Here is an 18,903-nt window from a genome sequence, read left to right on the forward strand (position 1 = left end):
TCCCCTCAAAGTCTATGATTAAAGGATGGCACTTATTCATTCTGAAGTGCATGAGAGAATTTATGACAAATTGCCTTGTGAAAAAAATCTCCTCTGAAGAGTTCAAAGTAATTATGTATAAATAAAACCTTAAAATAAATTGCTGTGAATCCTCTGCATCTATTTAGCAACACAAATAACTTCAATAGCCAAAATATTATTTTAATTTTAATTTAAGTTTCTCTCCTCCATGATGTATTTAATTAATTACACTGTTACAAGTAAGAGTAATTTTTTAGCATGTGTAATAGATCACATGCTAAAAAAGTTTAAGGGTTCAGAAAACTAAAATTTATAATTCTTGCATGGTTATACTTAAGTCAGATATGTAAGACTAGAAATAAGTAACTTCAACATAAAATACGCTTTAAATACCACAAAAGAAGAAAAAAGAAAAACAAAGGGAAAAAGGATGTCTCCTCATGTAATTTTTTACTAGATTATGGAGCAAAAAAGCAAAATATTAAATATCTAGTTTTCACTTCAAAAGAAATTATTCATAAATAAAATTCACTAAATAACATATAATGAGATTAGGAGTATGAGTATGGAGTATTCAGACTTATTCAGATTGGAAGATGACATCTTTGGAGGGGAAAAAAAAAAAACCTTACCAAATAATATAATTTGTATCTTTAATTAACCTTTCAAACATCACTTCAACTTCACCATTTATACCATAAACCTTCTTGACAGTTCCTATTTTCTACCTTTTTTTAAAAAAAGCTTTAGTCTCTTAATTTCCAAGCATCATGTTAAATCCCTTAGTTCAGTCTAATTCCACAATCCCCATTTCAAAGACTCTAAAATAATCATTTGCTTCCCCTCAAAAGTCAGAATCCACCATGTAATTATTCAAAACTGGGAAACTAAAGGTTAAAAAAAATCAACTAAAAATAGTATGCTTGTATGGTTTCATGTAGCAGGGAGACTACATAATTGCACTTTCTGATTAACCTCTGGCCCTTAAAATAGTAAAGTCAGAAAATTAAAATGAGTAATATATACTTAAAATACTTAAAATCTGTATCTATATCCATTTTCAATAGATGTGAGAGTTAAGAAAATGACTGAAATTATATGATTATAAATGTTTACTGCATAACAGTACAAAATTGATGTTCCCAAAAAGAGGGTAAGAAAATCTTTAACTGATATTAAACATCTTAAGTAATTTGGAAAAATCCCAAGGTTGAAATGTTAACTATCAGGGAACAACAAAAAATGCTTTCATGCATGTACACATGTTAAGTAACAAATAAGCAAACCCTAAGTCAATACAGTACATCAATGACACTTAAATAACATTATGAATATAAAAAGAAAGAAAAGATAAAATGTTGACTGCTATTGATGAAAAAGCATTTCAACAATTTACACAAAATGATACTAAACAGCTTTTTAAAAAAGATGTCCTAAGAAGATCAAGCCACAATAAGTTAGTGTTTTCCATAATACATGCTAAATTATTTGATCCCATATCTATACTGTTACTGTCTTAATTCCTAAATGTTGTGACAGCATATTTAATTACTGAGGTACATTAGTTTACATCTTTTTATAGGTATTCTAAGAGGATTAACTTTTTGTTTCCAGTTTTTCATCTTCTTCACCTCCTCCAAAGAAAATTAAAGGAAACATTCCTAGAATGCAGCCAATAGTCACCCCAACAGCTTTGCCCTAAGGAAACAAAAGAGAACATTTTTAAAGTTACTTTATCTCTGATAACAAGGCAGGAAAAAAATCTCACCAGCTCTTCTCAATATATTTGGATTTGCTACCCTTCATATATATTCCTCTTCAATATTTATCCCTGTGTATACCTAATTATATGTAGATATAATCATTATGTAAACATATCTTTGTTTTCTTCCTCAATCCGTACCCCTGCATAGCCACACATTTTCCCAAACTCTTTTCCAAACCGCTACATAAACTTAAAAGACTTCTAAGTTCAACTGAATTGACGGGTCTATATTCTACTTAAATCTCTCTTTACCACAATAGCCACTGCTACTTCTTCAACATTATAAGTGAAATAACAATAAGCATTTCCATGTATAGTTCTTCCCCAATGATTTGTTTAAAAATCAAACAGTATTAATATTTGTGCATCTTCATGAAGCATTCATCCTTGACAAAGCTGCACATGCTTACATGCCAATTTCAGTATACATAAATGTAGACATACATACCAATTATCCTGCAACCTCACCTACATTATAAAAATTTTATTTCATTTTTATTTATTTTATTTATTTGTTTTAGAGACAGGGTCTCCCTTTGTCACCTAGGCTGGAGTGCAGTGGCATGATCATAGCCCACTGCAGCCTTGGCTCAAGCCATCTTCCTGATCTCTTCCCAAACTCTTTGGCTCAAGCGAGCCTCCTGACTCAGTCTCCCCAGTAACTAGAACTACAGACAGATGCCACTATGCCTAGATAATTTTGTTACTTTTATTTATTTTTTTTTTTTTTGTAGAGCCAGGGTCTCCCTATGTTGCCCAGGCTGATCTTGAACTCCTGGCTTCAAGAAATCCTCCCACCTTGGCCTCCCAAATGAGATTACAGGCTCTGGGAGCCACCACACCCAGATCATTATAAAAATTTATAATTGTTATTTTTGTAAATGGTTTTCAAAATTTGCATTCCTATGATGACTATCAAGTTTATATACTTTTCAATTAAGTTTCATTTCCTCATACAAATATTTATTGAGAAGCTACTATGTGTCAAACTCTGTACTGGGTGTACCATGGAGATGGACTAATCTTATGCAGTCTGTCTCTCTCCTCCAGGAACTTCTAGTTAGGTACACAGGGAAAGACAAAATAAGTTCTATCAAACATTACAGATACTATGATAGCTACATAATCTTTAGTCTTGAATGAAATGTTTTTTCTTATACATTGTCTATTTAGCTATCACACCCTACAGTTTTTCTTTTTTCTTTTTTTTTTTTTTGAGATGGAGTCTCGCTCTGTGGCCCAGGCTGGAGTGCAGTGGTGCGATCTCGGCTCACTGCAAGCTCCGCCTCCTGGGTTCATGCCATTCTCCTGCCTCAGCCTCCTGAGTAGCTGGGACCACAGGTGCCTGCCACCACGCCCGGCTAATTTTTTGTATTTTTAGTAGAGATGGGGTTTCACTGTATTAGCCAGGATGGTCTTGATCTCCTGACCTGGTGATCTGCCCGCCTCGGCCTCCCAAAGTGCTGGAATTACAGGCATGAGCCACCGTGCCCAGCCCATATCCTACAGTTTTTCTAACAAATTTAATAGCAGACATTAATATTTTGACAATAGCTTGAATAAAAATTTTTCAACTCTGTTATTTTGAGGGTTTTGGTGGTGGTAGTGGTATTAGTAGTATGACCAATGCTTGATATTAATAGTCAAAACTATTATTTCCGTTATGCCAAAACTTTAAAAGGTATCACTCATGCAGAGTTTTAACAAGCAGAAATTTTCTTCATTCCACATGCTGATAAAGTTAATCCTAGCTTCTTGTTTTTTGACTTTAACATATTTACTCATTTGAATATATGCATAGAGAAATCATGATGTTCTATTTCAGACTCCTGACTTTCCCATATACAGAAAATAACAATTGCCAATAGACCCCACTTTCACTTCCCACCCATTCTGTTAAATTCCTCTTGCAACCAAGGCTTTCCTCGCCCCTCACTTTAGGAATACCAGTCAGTGATTTCTGACCCAATTATCTCAAGAGATATAATGTCAATAGGATGGAGAGGAAGAAAAAAAGTGATACACTTTTCTTACTCCCTGATCCAGGACCTGAAACAATTTTTTCCATTGTGAAAACATTTATTTATACATTATTATTATGTCTTACAGTACTCTAGGCCCCATAGTTAACTACACTGGGGCTAATCGTAGAATTTGAGTCCCATCTGTAATACTGTTTTATAAGAAAATATTTTTTGAACTTCAAACAACCAAATTACAAGTGAGGTTTTAAAATACACCTATGAAACCTGGAACCTGCATGTGTATTTGTATTTATTCTATCACGGGTAAATTTCAGAGTTAGCTTTTGTCATGAGTAGATGGCTGATCACTAACTTCAAATACTTCAGGCTGTATAGAATCAAAATGTTATGTTACAGAGTAGAAGATTTGATTCTAACATAAAACAAGCAGAGTCAACAACTAAGGAACAGAATCACTGTTGCCATAAACCAGTGAGGGGTTTATCACAATACACACACAGAGACACACACACCCAATGTATTAATACTAGTTTAGTAATTTAGATGCTTTTGTCATAGAGAAGAGAAAATGAACCTGCTTTTAATATAGAAAGAAAACAATTATTATGCCGCAGGAAAATAAACTTCTGATCCCAACTTTAATGCTAAAATTTTTAAGACAAATTGCTAGAATGTTAGAATATCCTTATTCCCTCAAAACTCCAGCTGGTATCAGGAGCTAGTCTCACTTTACTTACAAATTGTAAGATATGGACACATGTAAACTAAATGGAAAAGCCCAAAATTAACATTCTACTTTCTTAAAAGACTTTTCAACCTTTATAAAGTAAAAATTACAACAAGCATATAGGTCCTCATTTTGTTTCTCCACACTCTTCCTACATTTTGACTGAAAACCAAACACTTTCCTGGTATAGTTGTGATCCTTCTACTACTCATATTTTAAAGGGTAGTAATTATTGCAGATTTAAAGTGATTTAAAGTGATTAGTAATGAATTTAACTCTATATTACCCACGTGTATGTTTTTATACTCTGTATGAACATTTTGCAGGTAAAAATTCTGTTTACTTCCAAAACATTTAATATCTTCGTTAAAATAAATTCCATCTAACATTAATTTTATATTTTATTCTTCTTCTTCACCTCTCATTAGTGTTTCAATCCATTGTCATTTGATTTTTCTTCTTCCATCAGTCTATGGAAATTGCTCAGAAATGATTATCAATGAGCAACTACATACCAAATCCAAAAACAAAAAACAAAAGAAAATTTTCAGAAATTTTACTTGATTTCTTTATATCAAGAGGAATTGATTATCATTCATCGCTTCTTAAAACTTCCTCCTTGAAAGCTCCCACAAGACCATGAGCTCTTAGGTATTTTCTAGGGTTCTTTAATTCTACACATTTTCTCTGGAACAACAGTTCTCAAATTTTAATGTACAGCAGAATTAAAACACAGATTGCTGGGTTCTGCCTCCAGAATTTTTCATTTTGTGAATCTGTAGCAGGCAGATTTTAAGGTGGCCTCCACAATACCTTCCTTCTGGTACTTAAGTCTTTGCATAATCTCCTCCCCTTGAGCATGGGTAGGATTGCTCTAACTTGCTTTGAGTAATAGGAAAGGTGATGGGGTGTTACTCCTGTGATTATATTACATTACATAAGGCTCCATCTTGCCATCCTGCCAGCAGACTCATTCTCTTTCTCCCTTGCTGGCTCTGAAGATGCAGGCTGCCATGTTGTGAGAGGGTCTACTGAGAGGGCCACATGGCAAAGAACTGCAGGTGACCCGTAGATCACGGTGTCCAATCTTTTGGCTTCCCTGGGCCACACTGGAAGAAGAAGAATTTTCTCGGGCCACACATAAAATACACTAACACTAACGATAGCTGATAAGCTTGAAAAAAATCTCATAATGTTTTAAGAAAGTTTACCAATTTGTGGTAAACTTTTGGATTACCAAAAGCGGATTGTACAAGCTTGCTCTAGATGGAGGGAGGCCTCCAGGACATGAGTGCAACAGCAAGCCAGAGGTTGGGTCCCTCACAGCCACAAAAAAATTAATTTTGCCAAAGACCTGGGTGAGCCTGGAAGTGGATTCATCACCAGTTGAGCTTCTAGACAGGAACCAAGTCCTAGCTGGACATGATTGTAGCCTTCCAGAGGACCCATTTAAGCTATTCCTGATCTGACCCACAGAAAATGAGAGATAACAAATATATGTTGTTTTAAGCTGCTGAATTTGCATGTTTTTTTTTTTGTTGTTGTTGTTTTGAGATGGAGTCTCACTCTGTCGCCCAGGCTGGAGTGCAATGGCTTGATCTCGGCTCACTGCAACCTCTACCTCCCAAGTTCAAGCAATTCTCCTGCCTCCGCCTCCCGAGTAAGTTGGGATTACAGGCGCCTGCCACCATGCCCAGCTAATTTTTGTATTTTCAATAGAGACAGGGTTTCACCATGTTGGTCAGACTGGTCTCAAACTCCTGACCTCAGGTGATCCACCCGCCTCGGCCTCCCAAAGTGCTGGGATTACAAGCATGAGCCACCCCATCCAGCTGCAATAATTTACACAATAATAGACAGGTCTAAGATGAAGACTGAGTGTTTGCATTTCTAAGAAGTTACCAGGTAATGTTGATCCTGCTGATACTGGCACCACATTTTGAGAACCACTCTCCTATGAAATCTCATCTTCTCCCATGGTTTTAACAATCACCTACCTTTTCAGTGAGGCCTGCAGTGACTCTCCTATTGAATATTGCAGTCTGATTCCATCCTAGCACTCCTAGCCTCTTCTACCTCGCTCTGCTTTCCCTTTTTCTTCTCATAACACATATAAACTTCTAATATGCTAAATATTTTTATTTATCAGATTGTTTATTGTCTGTCTCCCCACTGCTTGAATGTAAGATCTATCAGAAATAAGATCTTATTTTGTTAACCAATGTATTCAAAACTCCTGTATCTCTACTTGGCATATAATACGTAAACAATAAGTATTTGTTGAATGAATGAGTGACAATACCCATTATTACTAGTTTGGACCTAACTCTTGACTTTAACCCAAATGCCTACTAGGTGTCACCACTCGAATATCCTACTAGTATCTCAAATTCAATGCATCCAAAATAGAACTCATTATGTTCCCTTACAAGCTTATTCCTCCTCCTTTTTTTCTTGATTTTATTGATGGTATCATGATCCATCCAGTTTCCTTCTTATCTAAAACTCCCCTGGCTCTCCCTCACTTAGGTAAGAGGCTCAAGCTCCTTAGCATTCACATACAATATCTTTCCTGTCTGATCCCCGCTTACTTCTCCAGTGTTGTCTTCTGCTGCTGCTTATACCTACAGCTACTACATATTATATTCCTAAAGTAGGTTCCTGTATTTACCTACATATACCCTTTTTTTATCATCCTCTACTGATTGCTAGTCAGTATGCTTGGAATTCCTCTTATTCATCTAGTAAATGTCTCATCAATAATTCAAAAATCAGCTTAGATCTAATAATCACCAAGAAATCTCCCTACCAAAAGAAGTTACTCCCCACAGTGTTAATTCTCTTACCTGTATCATTGTTATATCTTCTACATAATTCATTACTGCATATGTCATACTAAATTATAATTTGTTTATATGTTTGGTTTTCCACCTAAACAAGTTCCTCAAGGATAATCACAGTTTATTATTCGTTTTATGTTCTTTAGACCCCAACCTATAAGAGATACTCCCTAATACTAAGTGAATTACACAACTATTTTTTAAAAATTAAGTATACCTACAAAAAATAAGGAGTTAATAACACAAATTACTGTTCTTCTGAAAACTGCCAAGGTCTGGACAATTTTTGTTAAAAACTTCATTCAAACCAATTTTAGTCTCATATTTCTCAAGGGCCTGAACTATACAGAATCTTGCTCTGGCTACCCAATTCATTATCATAAACCATGTAAATTACTTACCAAATGTGTACTAAGACGTGTTTGCCACATGTCAACTTGCTTTGGTGTGAGATCAGGAATTGACAGGCCTAACCTGGAAGCCAATGCTTCAACGTAGCCTGCAAGTCTTTGAAGAAACAAGACAATATGATATATAAGTTATATTTCAATAAAGGCTTTACAAAAGCAAACAAAACAAAACAAAAAAAAGACATGAGGACAAAATATAGGTTTTTAAAAACACATGCAAATGTCCTCATATAGTAAACTAATTACTACAAGGAGAAACAAGATAACTTTACATTTGCACTTGGTACTCTAGAAATGACATAAACATTCTTTACAACTTTTAATTTTTATCGCATATAAATATATTGTTTAAAAATACTTTCTTATTAACATATTTAACACAAAGGATAATTAATTGACTTAGAGCAATTATTCTCTATTATTATTTTTAAAAACAATTCAAGGTATATAATAATTTGTACAGATAATACAGCAAAAGTTTCCAAAATTCCTCAGATTGGTAAACTAACAAAAATACCCTAAAACTTTCAGGCCAATCTCAAGTATTTTATCAATTCTAAGTTGCCATCATTTATTGGATACATCCTTACTTTATGAACTGTAAGAAAGAAAAAAAATTGCTAATTAAACTATGTATACTACCAACAATAAGATGGATCCTGATATCAAATATGTTAAAATGCATCTCAGAATGCATAAAATGTATCTGAGAATGCATAAAGTGTGGTATTTGTTATTGAATGATACCCCCCCAAAAAAGAGAGAAGAGAAATAGTTTTTAAATACAATGACTTCCAGAAAAATCTTCATCTCTTAACAAAAATAATTGTTTTATGATGCAATATATAGCTAAATGGCTTTAAAATCTCTTAGATCATTTGGTTCTATTAAATAAATCAGAAAGCTATATAATGACTGTAATATTCTCATTATTTACTTTAATGTTGGAAACTGGGAATAGAATGTTTAAGAGATGATATCATGATACATTTATGCCAGGAATTCCAAGAATATAAAATTCTTGCCATGGTCCTAAAACAAAGAAACTTTGTTTTTAACTGTGGCTTTGGCCCCAGACTCCAGTGCAGAAGTCTAATATAGAAGGTTAAGGTTAAATCACTTATAAAACCTACTTTGCCAAGATTATAGGGCTAAGTAAACTTCTAAGAAAAAATTCAAATCTGAAATTGTAACACTCAAATGAGTCAAGGAAAGAAGAGACAAAGTCAAAGACAGAGCAAGAGAGAGCATATTTATCACAATAATGTCCACTTAGTCTAATTTATACTCCCCCAGCCTTCCCCAAGCTCAGGAAGCAGCTCAGGCCATCTGCTACTTGGAACAAGAATGTAAAGAGAGAGAGAAAGCTGGCCTTTTCTAAATAGATGTCCTTAGTTTATTTCATTAATCCTGCCACATAAAGTAAAGAGAGCAAAAAATAGCCAAACCCATATATGCTTTGGCCATTATTTCCTTTTAAAGTTCCCCCCTCTAGAAAACATGTCTAGTCAGTATCCTCAAATTTGAGCCATATCCCTTCTCTTTGGGTTTTGTGGGAGTAGGGTGAGGTGGAATAATGAGAGAAGTTCTTGCTTTTAATCCTGTCTTACCCTTGGAGATGTCTATAAAATACATATAAATACTTCAGTAAACACAAATTCCATTTTGCTTACATTATGGTAAATTTAGAATAAACTTTTGCATACATCAGAACCATTCATGAAAATTACTAAACACAACTGCCAGGGCTCCCTCTCCAGAGATACTAATAATATATAACTGGGATATCACCAAGGCATCTACATTTGATGGATACCAAAGATTTAGTACTATTAGTTTAGGAAAAGTAAATTCGAAATTTTAATTCTAGAAAACAAAGAAAAATGAAATATCCTTTTGTTATGCTTCTCAATTAAAGAAGAGTGGGGAACAGAAAGACAGCAAGTACAGAATATACAAATGAATAAGTGAACCTACCCAAGTCCAGCTAAATCTGACACAAGATTTCCCAAAGCAGCAGCTAAAATTTTGAAAAATAAACAAATAATTGTTACATAAAAGAATAATAATTATAATATATCACTGTGTAATCAATAAAGCACTGATCTTGGAAGAGTTCTCACATTGCTCAAATTACAGCAACTATATCCAAAGTAACTCATTGGACAGCTCTTACTCTAAACGTTTTGAAATAAAACACAACTTTTAAATTATACTATTCTACCTCCATTAAGTAGTAGGTTTTTTTCTGTTACCAGCCAATTTCCATTTTGGTTTCAATATTAATTGTACAATATTTTGTAGTATCTTTCATATAATATTTAAAGGGATTGGTAAAGTTGCATGTACAGCTATGAAATTCAAGAAAGTCAAGGAGAAAAAAAATGTTTCTTTCATTAACTCATTTACCTAATGCTTTCTACAATAAATACAACATAGAACTCTTCCCAAATTTTACCTCCATGAAGAATAGAGTGGTAAATGGGACAGAGAAGACAGATGTTTAATCCTGTATTTCCTTCTTTGATTTTTCCACCCAACTCAAGAAAAATTCTACCCAACTCAAAAATAAATAAATAATAAATAAATAATAGGCTGGGTGCAGTGGCTCACACCTGTAATCCCAGCACTTTGGGAGGCCGAGGCGGGCGGATCACGAGGTCAGCCATTCGAGACCATCCTGGCCAACATGGTGAAACCCCGTCTCTAATAAAAATACAAAAATTAGCCAGACATGATGGCAGGCGCCTGTAGTCCCAGCTACTCATGAGGCTGAGGAAGGAGAATCACTTGAACCTGGAGGTGGAGGCTGCAGTGAGCTGAGATCGCACCACTGTACTGCAGCCTGGGTGACAGAGTGAGACTCCATCTCTAAATAAATAAACAAAAGAGACCAAGGGTAGAAATGTTTAGGGGTAACACCGAATTGCCAGAAAATCTTGTCTTAACGAAATCAATATAGCAGAGTATTGTTATCCAATAACTAATAATATAAAATACCTAAAATTTTCAGAAAAAGTGCTACATATACAAAACTAAGAATCAGAAGAATAGGATGAAGAAAATTAACAGACATCTCAATGAGTAAACTCATTCAAATAAATTACCCTCTTCTAAACCTAATCTACTGAAATGTTTTATAAATGTACAGACAATGCAATAATAACATTTACTATTGTTAAATACCTGCCATAGTTGAAATTCCCAAAATAATTCCAATAGACATTTCAATATGGGTTCCCTGAAATATGATAAAAAATTAATCTTAAAAATTAAAGCTGAAGTGACTATAAAAGAATAGCAAAGCATTAATAAAAATAGATATAATAGTTAAATCAACATGTTAGTGCTGCAAAATTACATACATCATATATGCACATATAATGTAGTAATTCATTAAATTATTAAATATATGCATTCACACAGAAATAACATCAATAACATTTTATTCATTCAAATTAGGCTTATAAAAATAAAATTAGCAACACATGTAGAAATATAGTTCATCATTGAAAATCTAGAATTTCTATTTTTCTACCACAGAGAAAAATGCTTTAAAGCTCTTTGAAAACAAGACCAACTCACACTGATTTTAAATTCTGAACTATACATCTATACTATTGTTATTTACTCTATCAAAAGGTTAAAAGGAGACTAAACCAGTTTCTAGGGAAATTGGGGTTTATAAAATTATCCTTATAACACTTAGCTCTTTAACCATTAAGTAGTGAAACTATACATTCAATTTATAAGCAGCAACGGCATTTAGTACAATAGATCTACACTCAAAACAAAGCCCCATTGTATTGCCACTGAATTTAATGACAGAGTTTAAGACTTTCTACAGTATATCATCATTCCTCTGAAGAAAAGAGGGGCTCACATTTTACTTTCATTTTAAAGAGGAGGAACTGAAGTGAAGATGATTAAACTATTCTAATAAAATAAAGAAGAAATCCTAGGATCTATTGTGCTAATTCAATTCTAATCCCCGAGCAATGCTGCCATTAGAAGACTTAATTTTCAAGACTTCTCTTGAATACTGATGCTTGAACATTTCTAAAAACTGTTTCAAATCTCAATGATATTTGTGGAGGGAAAAAATGCCCTATTTTTTATGTAGAAATAATGCATTACTCATCAATTATTTATAAAACTGAAAAGAGTTTTCCTCAAGTTTCTTTCCCCTAGAGCTTTTGGCTGCATCACTTTAATATATAATTATTGCTGAATATGGACCCAACAGCCTGATGCATTAAAGTTCAAAAGTCTTTTGTCCTGATGCACAAAGTTCAAATGACAAGGTTGTAAATATACCCCAAGAAACAGATTTCTGAAGAAGAAATAAAGAGGAAGAAAAGGTAAAAACAGGCAGAGAAAAGGAATAAAGATATGTATCATCATATCTAAATGCAAAAAAGCTGGAGCACCAATATAGAAGAGAGGCACCTGATAACAACAGTCTAATAAATACGGCATCTTTAACAGCAATGAATCGCTGGCAGTGGTCAAAGAAGAATCTCTTTGCAATACATACATTTAAAAAATAGTTAAGTGCTTAATCATTTGGTTGAATGTAACACAGCTGAAGGTCCTTCTAACATCAGGAAAAGCCCCATATAAAGTCAAAGATGGTTTGGGGGCAATGGACCATCCACTTCTTTACTGTGTCCCACAGTTACATCAAATTTTGTGTTAATAGGTGAGATAGAAATTATAAATAAACCGAATACTAATAGTTGTCTTAAAGTTATACCTGGTTCATTATCCTTAATACAATTAATCTATTCTAGAATTCTAATAAATTCTATCCAATTAAACTGTAAGTAAAGTAACCCAAAACTAACCCTAAAATGTAAGTTATAAAAAGCAATCCAATAATACAAAAATATTTTTTAAACTATGAAACAAAAGGCTTAATATGAACACCAACTAACATGAGGGCCAAATCTATTACACAGGAATTTGTTTTTACGACTACAACTAGGGTGGGAAAGTACACCTAACAGGAAGGAGGAAAACATCAAATGTCTATGGTATGAAAAAAAAAGAAGAATCAACTATCTCCTCAACTTACTATCTTAAAACAGTCATAGCTGTCCCACAATGAGAGGGATTGATCAGTACTTTTTTTTTTTTTTTTGAGACGGAGTCTCGCTCTGTTGCCCAGGCTGGAGTGCAGTGGCGCAATCTCGGCTCACTGCAAGCTCCGCCTCCCGGGTTCACGCCATTCTCCTGCCTCAGCCTCTCCCAGTAGCTGGGACTACAGGAGCCCGCCACCACGCCTGGCTAATTTTTGTGTGTGTGTATTTTTAGTAGAGACGGGGTTTCACCGTGGTCTCCATCTCCTGACCTCATGATCCACCCGCCTCGGCCTCCCAAAGTGCTGGGATTACAAGCGTGAGCCACCGCGCCCGGCCGTATTTTTTTAATTAAAAGATGAAAAACATTCTTAAGATAATAATCACTTATTTCCCCTTTCATAGATTCTACAGTTACATTATTTATATGTTTTAGTCTCAGCATTCTATATTACAAAGCCTCACTGGAAAATTTTATTGTCTCTGAATTAGTTTGCAACTATCACAGGATAATATTTTTGCCACACCAACTACTCTTAACCAGGTACTGAAGTCAGTGGCTTAAACATTTATTTCAGTATTATTTAAATAAAAACTGATTTTCTGTGTTCTGGATGTGCTGGGGAAAAAAATAAGAAAAAATAAACAAAATGGTTGATAGGCCCCTGAAACTGGATTTCAATAGAAACAGAATAACAAGTATTACTAACTTGGAGTCAGCCTTATCAGGCCTGGAAAAATAGTGCACTCTTAATTATACTAACAATTAGGCACAGACCTGGGGAACACCAAATAGTGAACTACAAATTACTACAATAATTTGACTCTAGAATGTGGGTGTTTGGTTTGGTAGCTGATCCCCATCAATCTGGACATAAGGCTAGACTATATAGCAAATAAAACCATTCTTGAATAAACCATGTTTACATCAATTTTATAATCTATACAATGTAAATTACTTTAAAAATTCCTACTTTGAAACCAAATCTTCTATTGATGTCCATTTGTAGTACACGTGATCTCCAAAACACCAAAAAGAAAACCTGCATCTCTCATATATTTTCCTCACATTCAACAATCCTAAGGTCATTCCACTTTTTCAGTAGTCTCCTACACTTTAGCTATCACTTACAAAACGTTTTTAAAAGTTAGAGTCAGTGAAGCTGACAACAAACTCTCTAAGTCCTAACTGAGAAAAGTTTCTAGTTGTGAAGCACTTTGATTTTCTCAAATGAGTTTAAATAAAGACCCCACCTGGGAACTCAGAAACTGGTATTCAAAGTATATGACATTTGTTTCTCCTCCTACTAAATGTATTGAAGATCTATTACCTTCAATCTAATGCTAATATCTGAAAAGAATGACTTCACATAAGGTATTCTAAAAATATGTATTGAAAGTTGATAATCGCCATAATAACTGGACTGTGATCAATCTATTTTACTTGGACAAAATAAGAGAAGTGAATAGTTTTTTGACTGATTATGGCATTTTCATAATATGTATATAAGAATAAAACTAGCCAATTTATATATCTGTGAATGTGAGAAACTTATTCAACTATTTAGAACCACACTGCCTTCTCGGAAACTACTAAAATCTGAGTTGGCTAGATTATTTAAACAATTAATGTAAATCAAATCTAATTATAATGAAAACCCCATTATGATAAATTCATAAGCTGTAGCTAACACTTGGTATGTTCTTGAAAACAGACAGAGCACTGGGCAGTTTTTGAAGACTTGCATTTTAATCATGGATCTATTTCTGACTTTAGAATATGAACCTAATATTGGTATCCATTAACAGGCCTTATATAGCAGTAAGAAAGGTAAGTCAGCCATCTCTGAGCTTAAACACTTTTAAGGAGGACCCTTACATTAAAATACCACAGCAAAGGGGAATTTTTTTTAACACTACAATGGAACAAGGCAAAAGGGAGATATAGTCACTTAATTGAATTGAAACTTTAAACAATGGCTAGACTGACGGCTAGACTATGTATCAAAACATGCTTTAAAACATTTTCACACTGGAAAATTGAACAAGGAACTAAATCAAATAATTACCTATATATGTGATAATTGCCAACACCATTAAAGAATATCAGAACATTGTACATATTTTTTCTTTATTAAGAATGTCGAAATTAGAATAGGATAATATAGGCCTTTAATGTTCTGTCTAAATGCTCTACCAAAAGTCTACCAAAAGTCTATTTGTCTAAATGCTTTATCTAAAGTCTTAATGATTAATAAATATGATGCCTTAAAATTGAGCTATAGTCTAATTAATATGAGATATAGTAAAAAAAATCCTTGTTCATTATATTAAAACTTTATAACCACAATAGAAAAATTATTAGGAAAATGTAGACCACATTAATTTATGAACTCAAAATAGAAGCAGTGAGAGAAAGAACTTACAGCAACAATCATAATTGCATTATCCAAAAAGCCAAACCCTATGAAAGGTATCGCATTGTGGATGAATACTGAAAAACATCAAAAACAGAAAAATATATTTTAAGATTTCTATAACTTAGAATGACAAAAACAGATGATATGATCAAAGTATCCTAAACAGACTTGATAATCTCTAGAATTTGATTCTCATTTTCCAGAGCCAATAGATGCTGCTACTGCTATAAGTAGACACTATATTGGGAAAAAAAACAAAACAAACCAGAAAAAATATAAAACATGTAAAAATAACTGTTAGGCTTTTGTGTTTTCTTATTGGTAACATACACACACACACACACACACACACACACACAAATATATACATAGAATTAACAGAACAAATTAATAAACATATATGAGTACCATGTTTTACCTGATTGCTACTGACATCAATCTCTTTTTCTATTATGACTACAGTCTGATACTATAAAATCGATTTCTATATTAGAAATAATGAAAATGTCCTAAATCAAATGTCAGAAAAGCTATTTGGGTGTTTTTACTCACTAACTAATTTTTTTAAAGAAATGTTAGAAAAAGGTGATTATCTCATCTATATTACCTCATCTATGTGCAGTCTTTTTCCACCCTCAAAATTCATCAATATTCCTAAATGCTATTGCAAACTATAAACAATCAATATTTGATTTAAATCAAACTATAACTTCACCTCTTGCTACCAAAAACACACCTTACTTCATCTATTGGGTATATAAATTCAATGATCTGAGATATTAGAAGTGTAACTAGGTCACGCCTGTAATCCCAGCACTTTGGGAGGCCGAGGCGGGCAGATCATGAGGTCAAGAGATCGAGACCATCCTGGCCAACATGGTGAAACCCCGTCACTACTAAAAATACAAAAATTAGCTGGGTGTGGTGGCGCGTGCCTGTAGTCCGAGCTACTTGGGAGGCTGAGGCAGGAGAATCACTTGAACCCAGGCAGCAGAGGTTGCAGTGAGCTGAGATTACGCCACTGCACTCCAGCCTGGCAACAGAGCAAGACTCCATCTAAAAAAAAAATTGTAACTAGGAAGAACTAATACCTACATATTTTTTATACATTTATTCTCATTTCTTTCATATTTACATCTTCAGCAGAATATCGAGGGCATGGTAGATGCTCAAAAAATATTATTTCATTAAGTTGAAGACCACTAACCTGGAAAGGAAGAGAATTCCAGATTGAGAGAATTGAAGGCAGACTGTGAAACAGATTAAAAGCCGGGAATAGGTAAAAGACTTTATTCTAATTAATCTATAAAATTGCCAAGGTATAGTGAACATCCGTTCAACTGAGGACTTTTCTCAACAAACATTAAAATGCTGAGTTTTATACTACGTCCAAAAAAATAATCCCTTAAACCAACTGGTTATATGTGTTTATTAATTTTTAGAGTCTTTTATTCTTTTAATGCAGTTATCTCCACAGAAAGTATAATTGAAATATAATCCAGAAGTTATAAAAATTTGATATTACTATATTGAGCTCTGCACCTAGCAGGGAAGGCTAATAAGCACTCAAAAAAAAGCACTTCTACCCACAACCACTATAAATGACTAAGACCACAGGACAATACTATATACAGTATAAGAATACTATTATATTCAATATTATTATAGCTATACAACATTATATAAATCAGCACATAATAGGTATAAAATTGGTCATTTAAAATTTCTTCTTGTTTTTAAGTAAAAATGTCCAAGATCAAGGACAACATTTTTAATTACAAAGAATATTATTTAAGTTATTAAAGGTGGTAAAAATCAAGTAGAACATTAGTAAAATGGAATTTTTTTTTCAATTAAAGCGTCTAGCCTTAGTTTTTTAACTTATTGCCTAAATCTGGTTATTTACTGAACATTCAAAATTTTATAAAAAGCAGCTTCCAGAACCAATACACATTACAAATTTAACAGGTTAGAAGAGTATAATGAAATTCTAAAAATTCACTAAATAAAACATTTACAGTGAAGAGAAAGCTACTTAAGTACAGAAAAATAATGATGAAACTGGTTAGGATTAATTAGCATTTTGGATTCATTTAATAGCATCTCTAAAATTGGCCAGTTACAAATATCTTAAAATTAGGTGATAAGGCCATTAAATTAAGATTACACTAATTGCTATCTTAGTAAAAACTTGGTCAGTAAAACCAAGGCACTCTCTTATAACAATTACTTTGAACTGTAAGATGTATGTTTTTAGTGTTTATACCTATATAAATATGTCCTAAAAAATATAATTTATTTTAACTAAAAGGAAAAAATATAGTTTTTCAAAAAGTTAAATAAACATGTACAGAGCACTCCACTGGGCACCAGAGATACGAAGATAAATAAGACTTGGTTCCCAGCCCCAAAGGGGTTTAGGTATGATAAGACAGCCATACAAACAGTAAATTTCAATATCATCTACAAAAAATGATAATAGTATACAGTATTATGAACTATAGATTGTATGAATCTAAGGTGGGAGAATCATAAATTACTTGGGAACAGAAGTCTTAAAGAATTCTTAAATTGTTTTGGTATTTGAGGAAAGTTACTAATCTCTAATATAAATCACATTCTACCTGTCAGAGAAAAAGTAACTGGCCATTAGGTTTTTTAAAAAATTACATAAATTTGCTCTCTAGTATGTAACGATCTCCTACTAATTTGTGGCTTCTTCAATTTACTCTCAGAAACACTATTCTATAACTTGCCAGTTGTTAGCAAATCACAGTTCATATTTAGCTTTAATTTACAACCTACTCTAATTCACTATACTGTTAAACAATTCACTTCTTCCATCTTTATAATAACATCCCAACTTGTTTTACATTATTTTGGTATATTCTTGAATATTTATTTATTCTTGAATATTTATTCCTATCATAATAGAGAGAAGAAAGAACACTAGCAGCATTGTAATAAGGTCCTTCTTCACATAGTTTTAAATAAACTTTATTTTTTTCATTCTTACAAACAGCCAGCCAGAAGCATTTTCTCTACCAGAGAACAGTTGTATCTAGCCTTGAGCCTAGAAATTCTAGTTCTGCATTTACCCAACTTAAATTCAAACTAAAGTAAATACATCCTTTTTCCTGGAAATTAAGAAAACTTCTATCATAAAAATAATTCTATTTCTAAATGGCAACAATATTTTCATAATATTAGATATTTTTAACAATATTAGGTATTTTACAATATTGTGTTACATCCTTAGCCAAGTTTATAAACTTTGTGCTTCATATAATGAACAGGATAATCCACCCTATCTGGAAAGATTTAATTTACTGACTCTTCTGTGCTATCAATGAATGATACAGTTATTTCAAGGCCAAAAGATAGATGAACATATATTTAACAATTATAGAACCATTACCATATCTCAGCTGTCCTGGGGTGGGTGATGGAGCTTCCAATTTTTCTAAAGGGGAGAAAAAGGATGTGGGGCAAGAATTAGTTACTATAGCATGATATTTTTATTACAATGAAGAAAATACCAGAAGATTTACAACATGGGAGAATATCAGCGTTTATTCACAAATTATCTTTAGGTTAATGGACCAAACTTGTCCATACAGAAAATATTAATCAGTATGGATTAAATCAAAAGGC

The 18,903-nt window shown here is 33.2% G+C and overlaps 1 protein-coding gene across 1 annotated transcript in view; it reads right to left on the minus strand.

Moving 5' to 3' along the window:
• Nucleotides 1-237: 237 nt before the first annotated feature.
• TMEM65 (transmembrane protein 65) overlaps nucleotides 238-18,903 on the minus strand; it is a 65,676-nt gene continuing 47,010 nt past the window's right edge. Inside the window, exons 2-7 of the mRNA XM_032760381.2 lie at nucleotides 18,668-18,712; nucleotides 15,256-15,323; nucleotides 10,935-10,989; nucleotides 9,726-9,768; nucleotides 7,740-7,845; nucleotides 238-1,719 (exon numbers count right to left, since the gene is read on the minus strand). Of these exons, the coding sequence (XP_032616272.1) occupies nucleotides 1,618-1,719; nucleotides 7,740-7,845; nucleotides 9,726-9,768; nucleotides 10,935-10,989; nucleotides 15,256-15,323; nucleotides 18,668-18,712 (419 nt within the window). The 3' untranslated portion in view covers nucleotides 238-1,617. The remainder of the gene's footprint in view (nucleotides 1,720-7,739; nucleotides 7,846-9,725; nucleotides 9,769-10,934; nucleotides 10,990-15,255; nucleotides 15,324-18,667; nucleotides 18,713-18,903) is intronic.

The sequence above is a fragment of the Hylobates moloch genome, unplaced genomic scaffold (genome assembly GCF_009828535.3).
Source record: "Hylobates moloch isolate HMO894 unplaced genomic scaffold, HMol_V3 SCAFFOLD_9, whole genome shotgun sequence".
Taxonomy (NCBI): Eukaryota; Metazoa; Chordata; class Mammalia; order Primates; family Hylobatidae; genus Hylobates; species Hylobates moloch.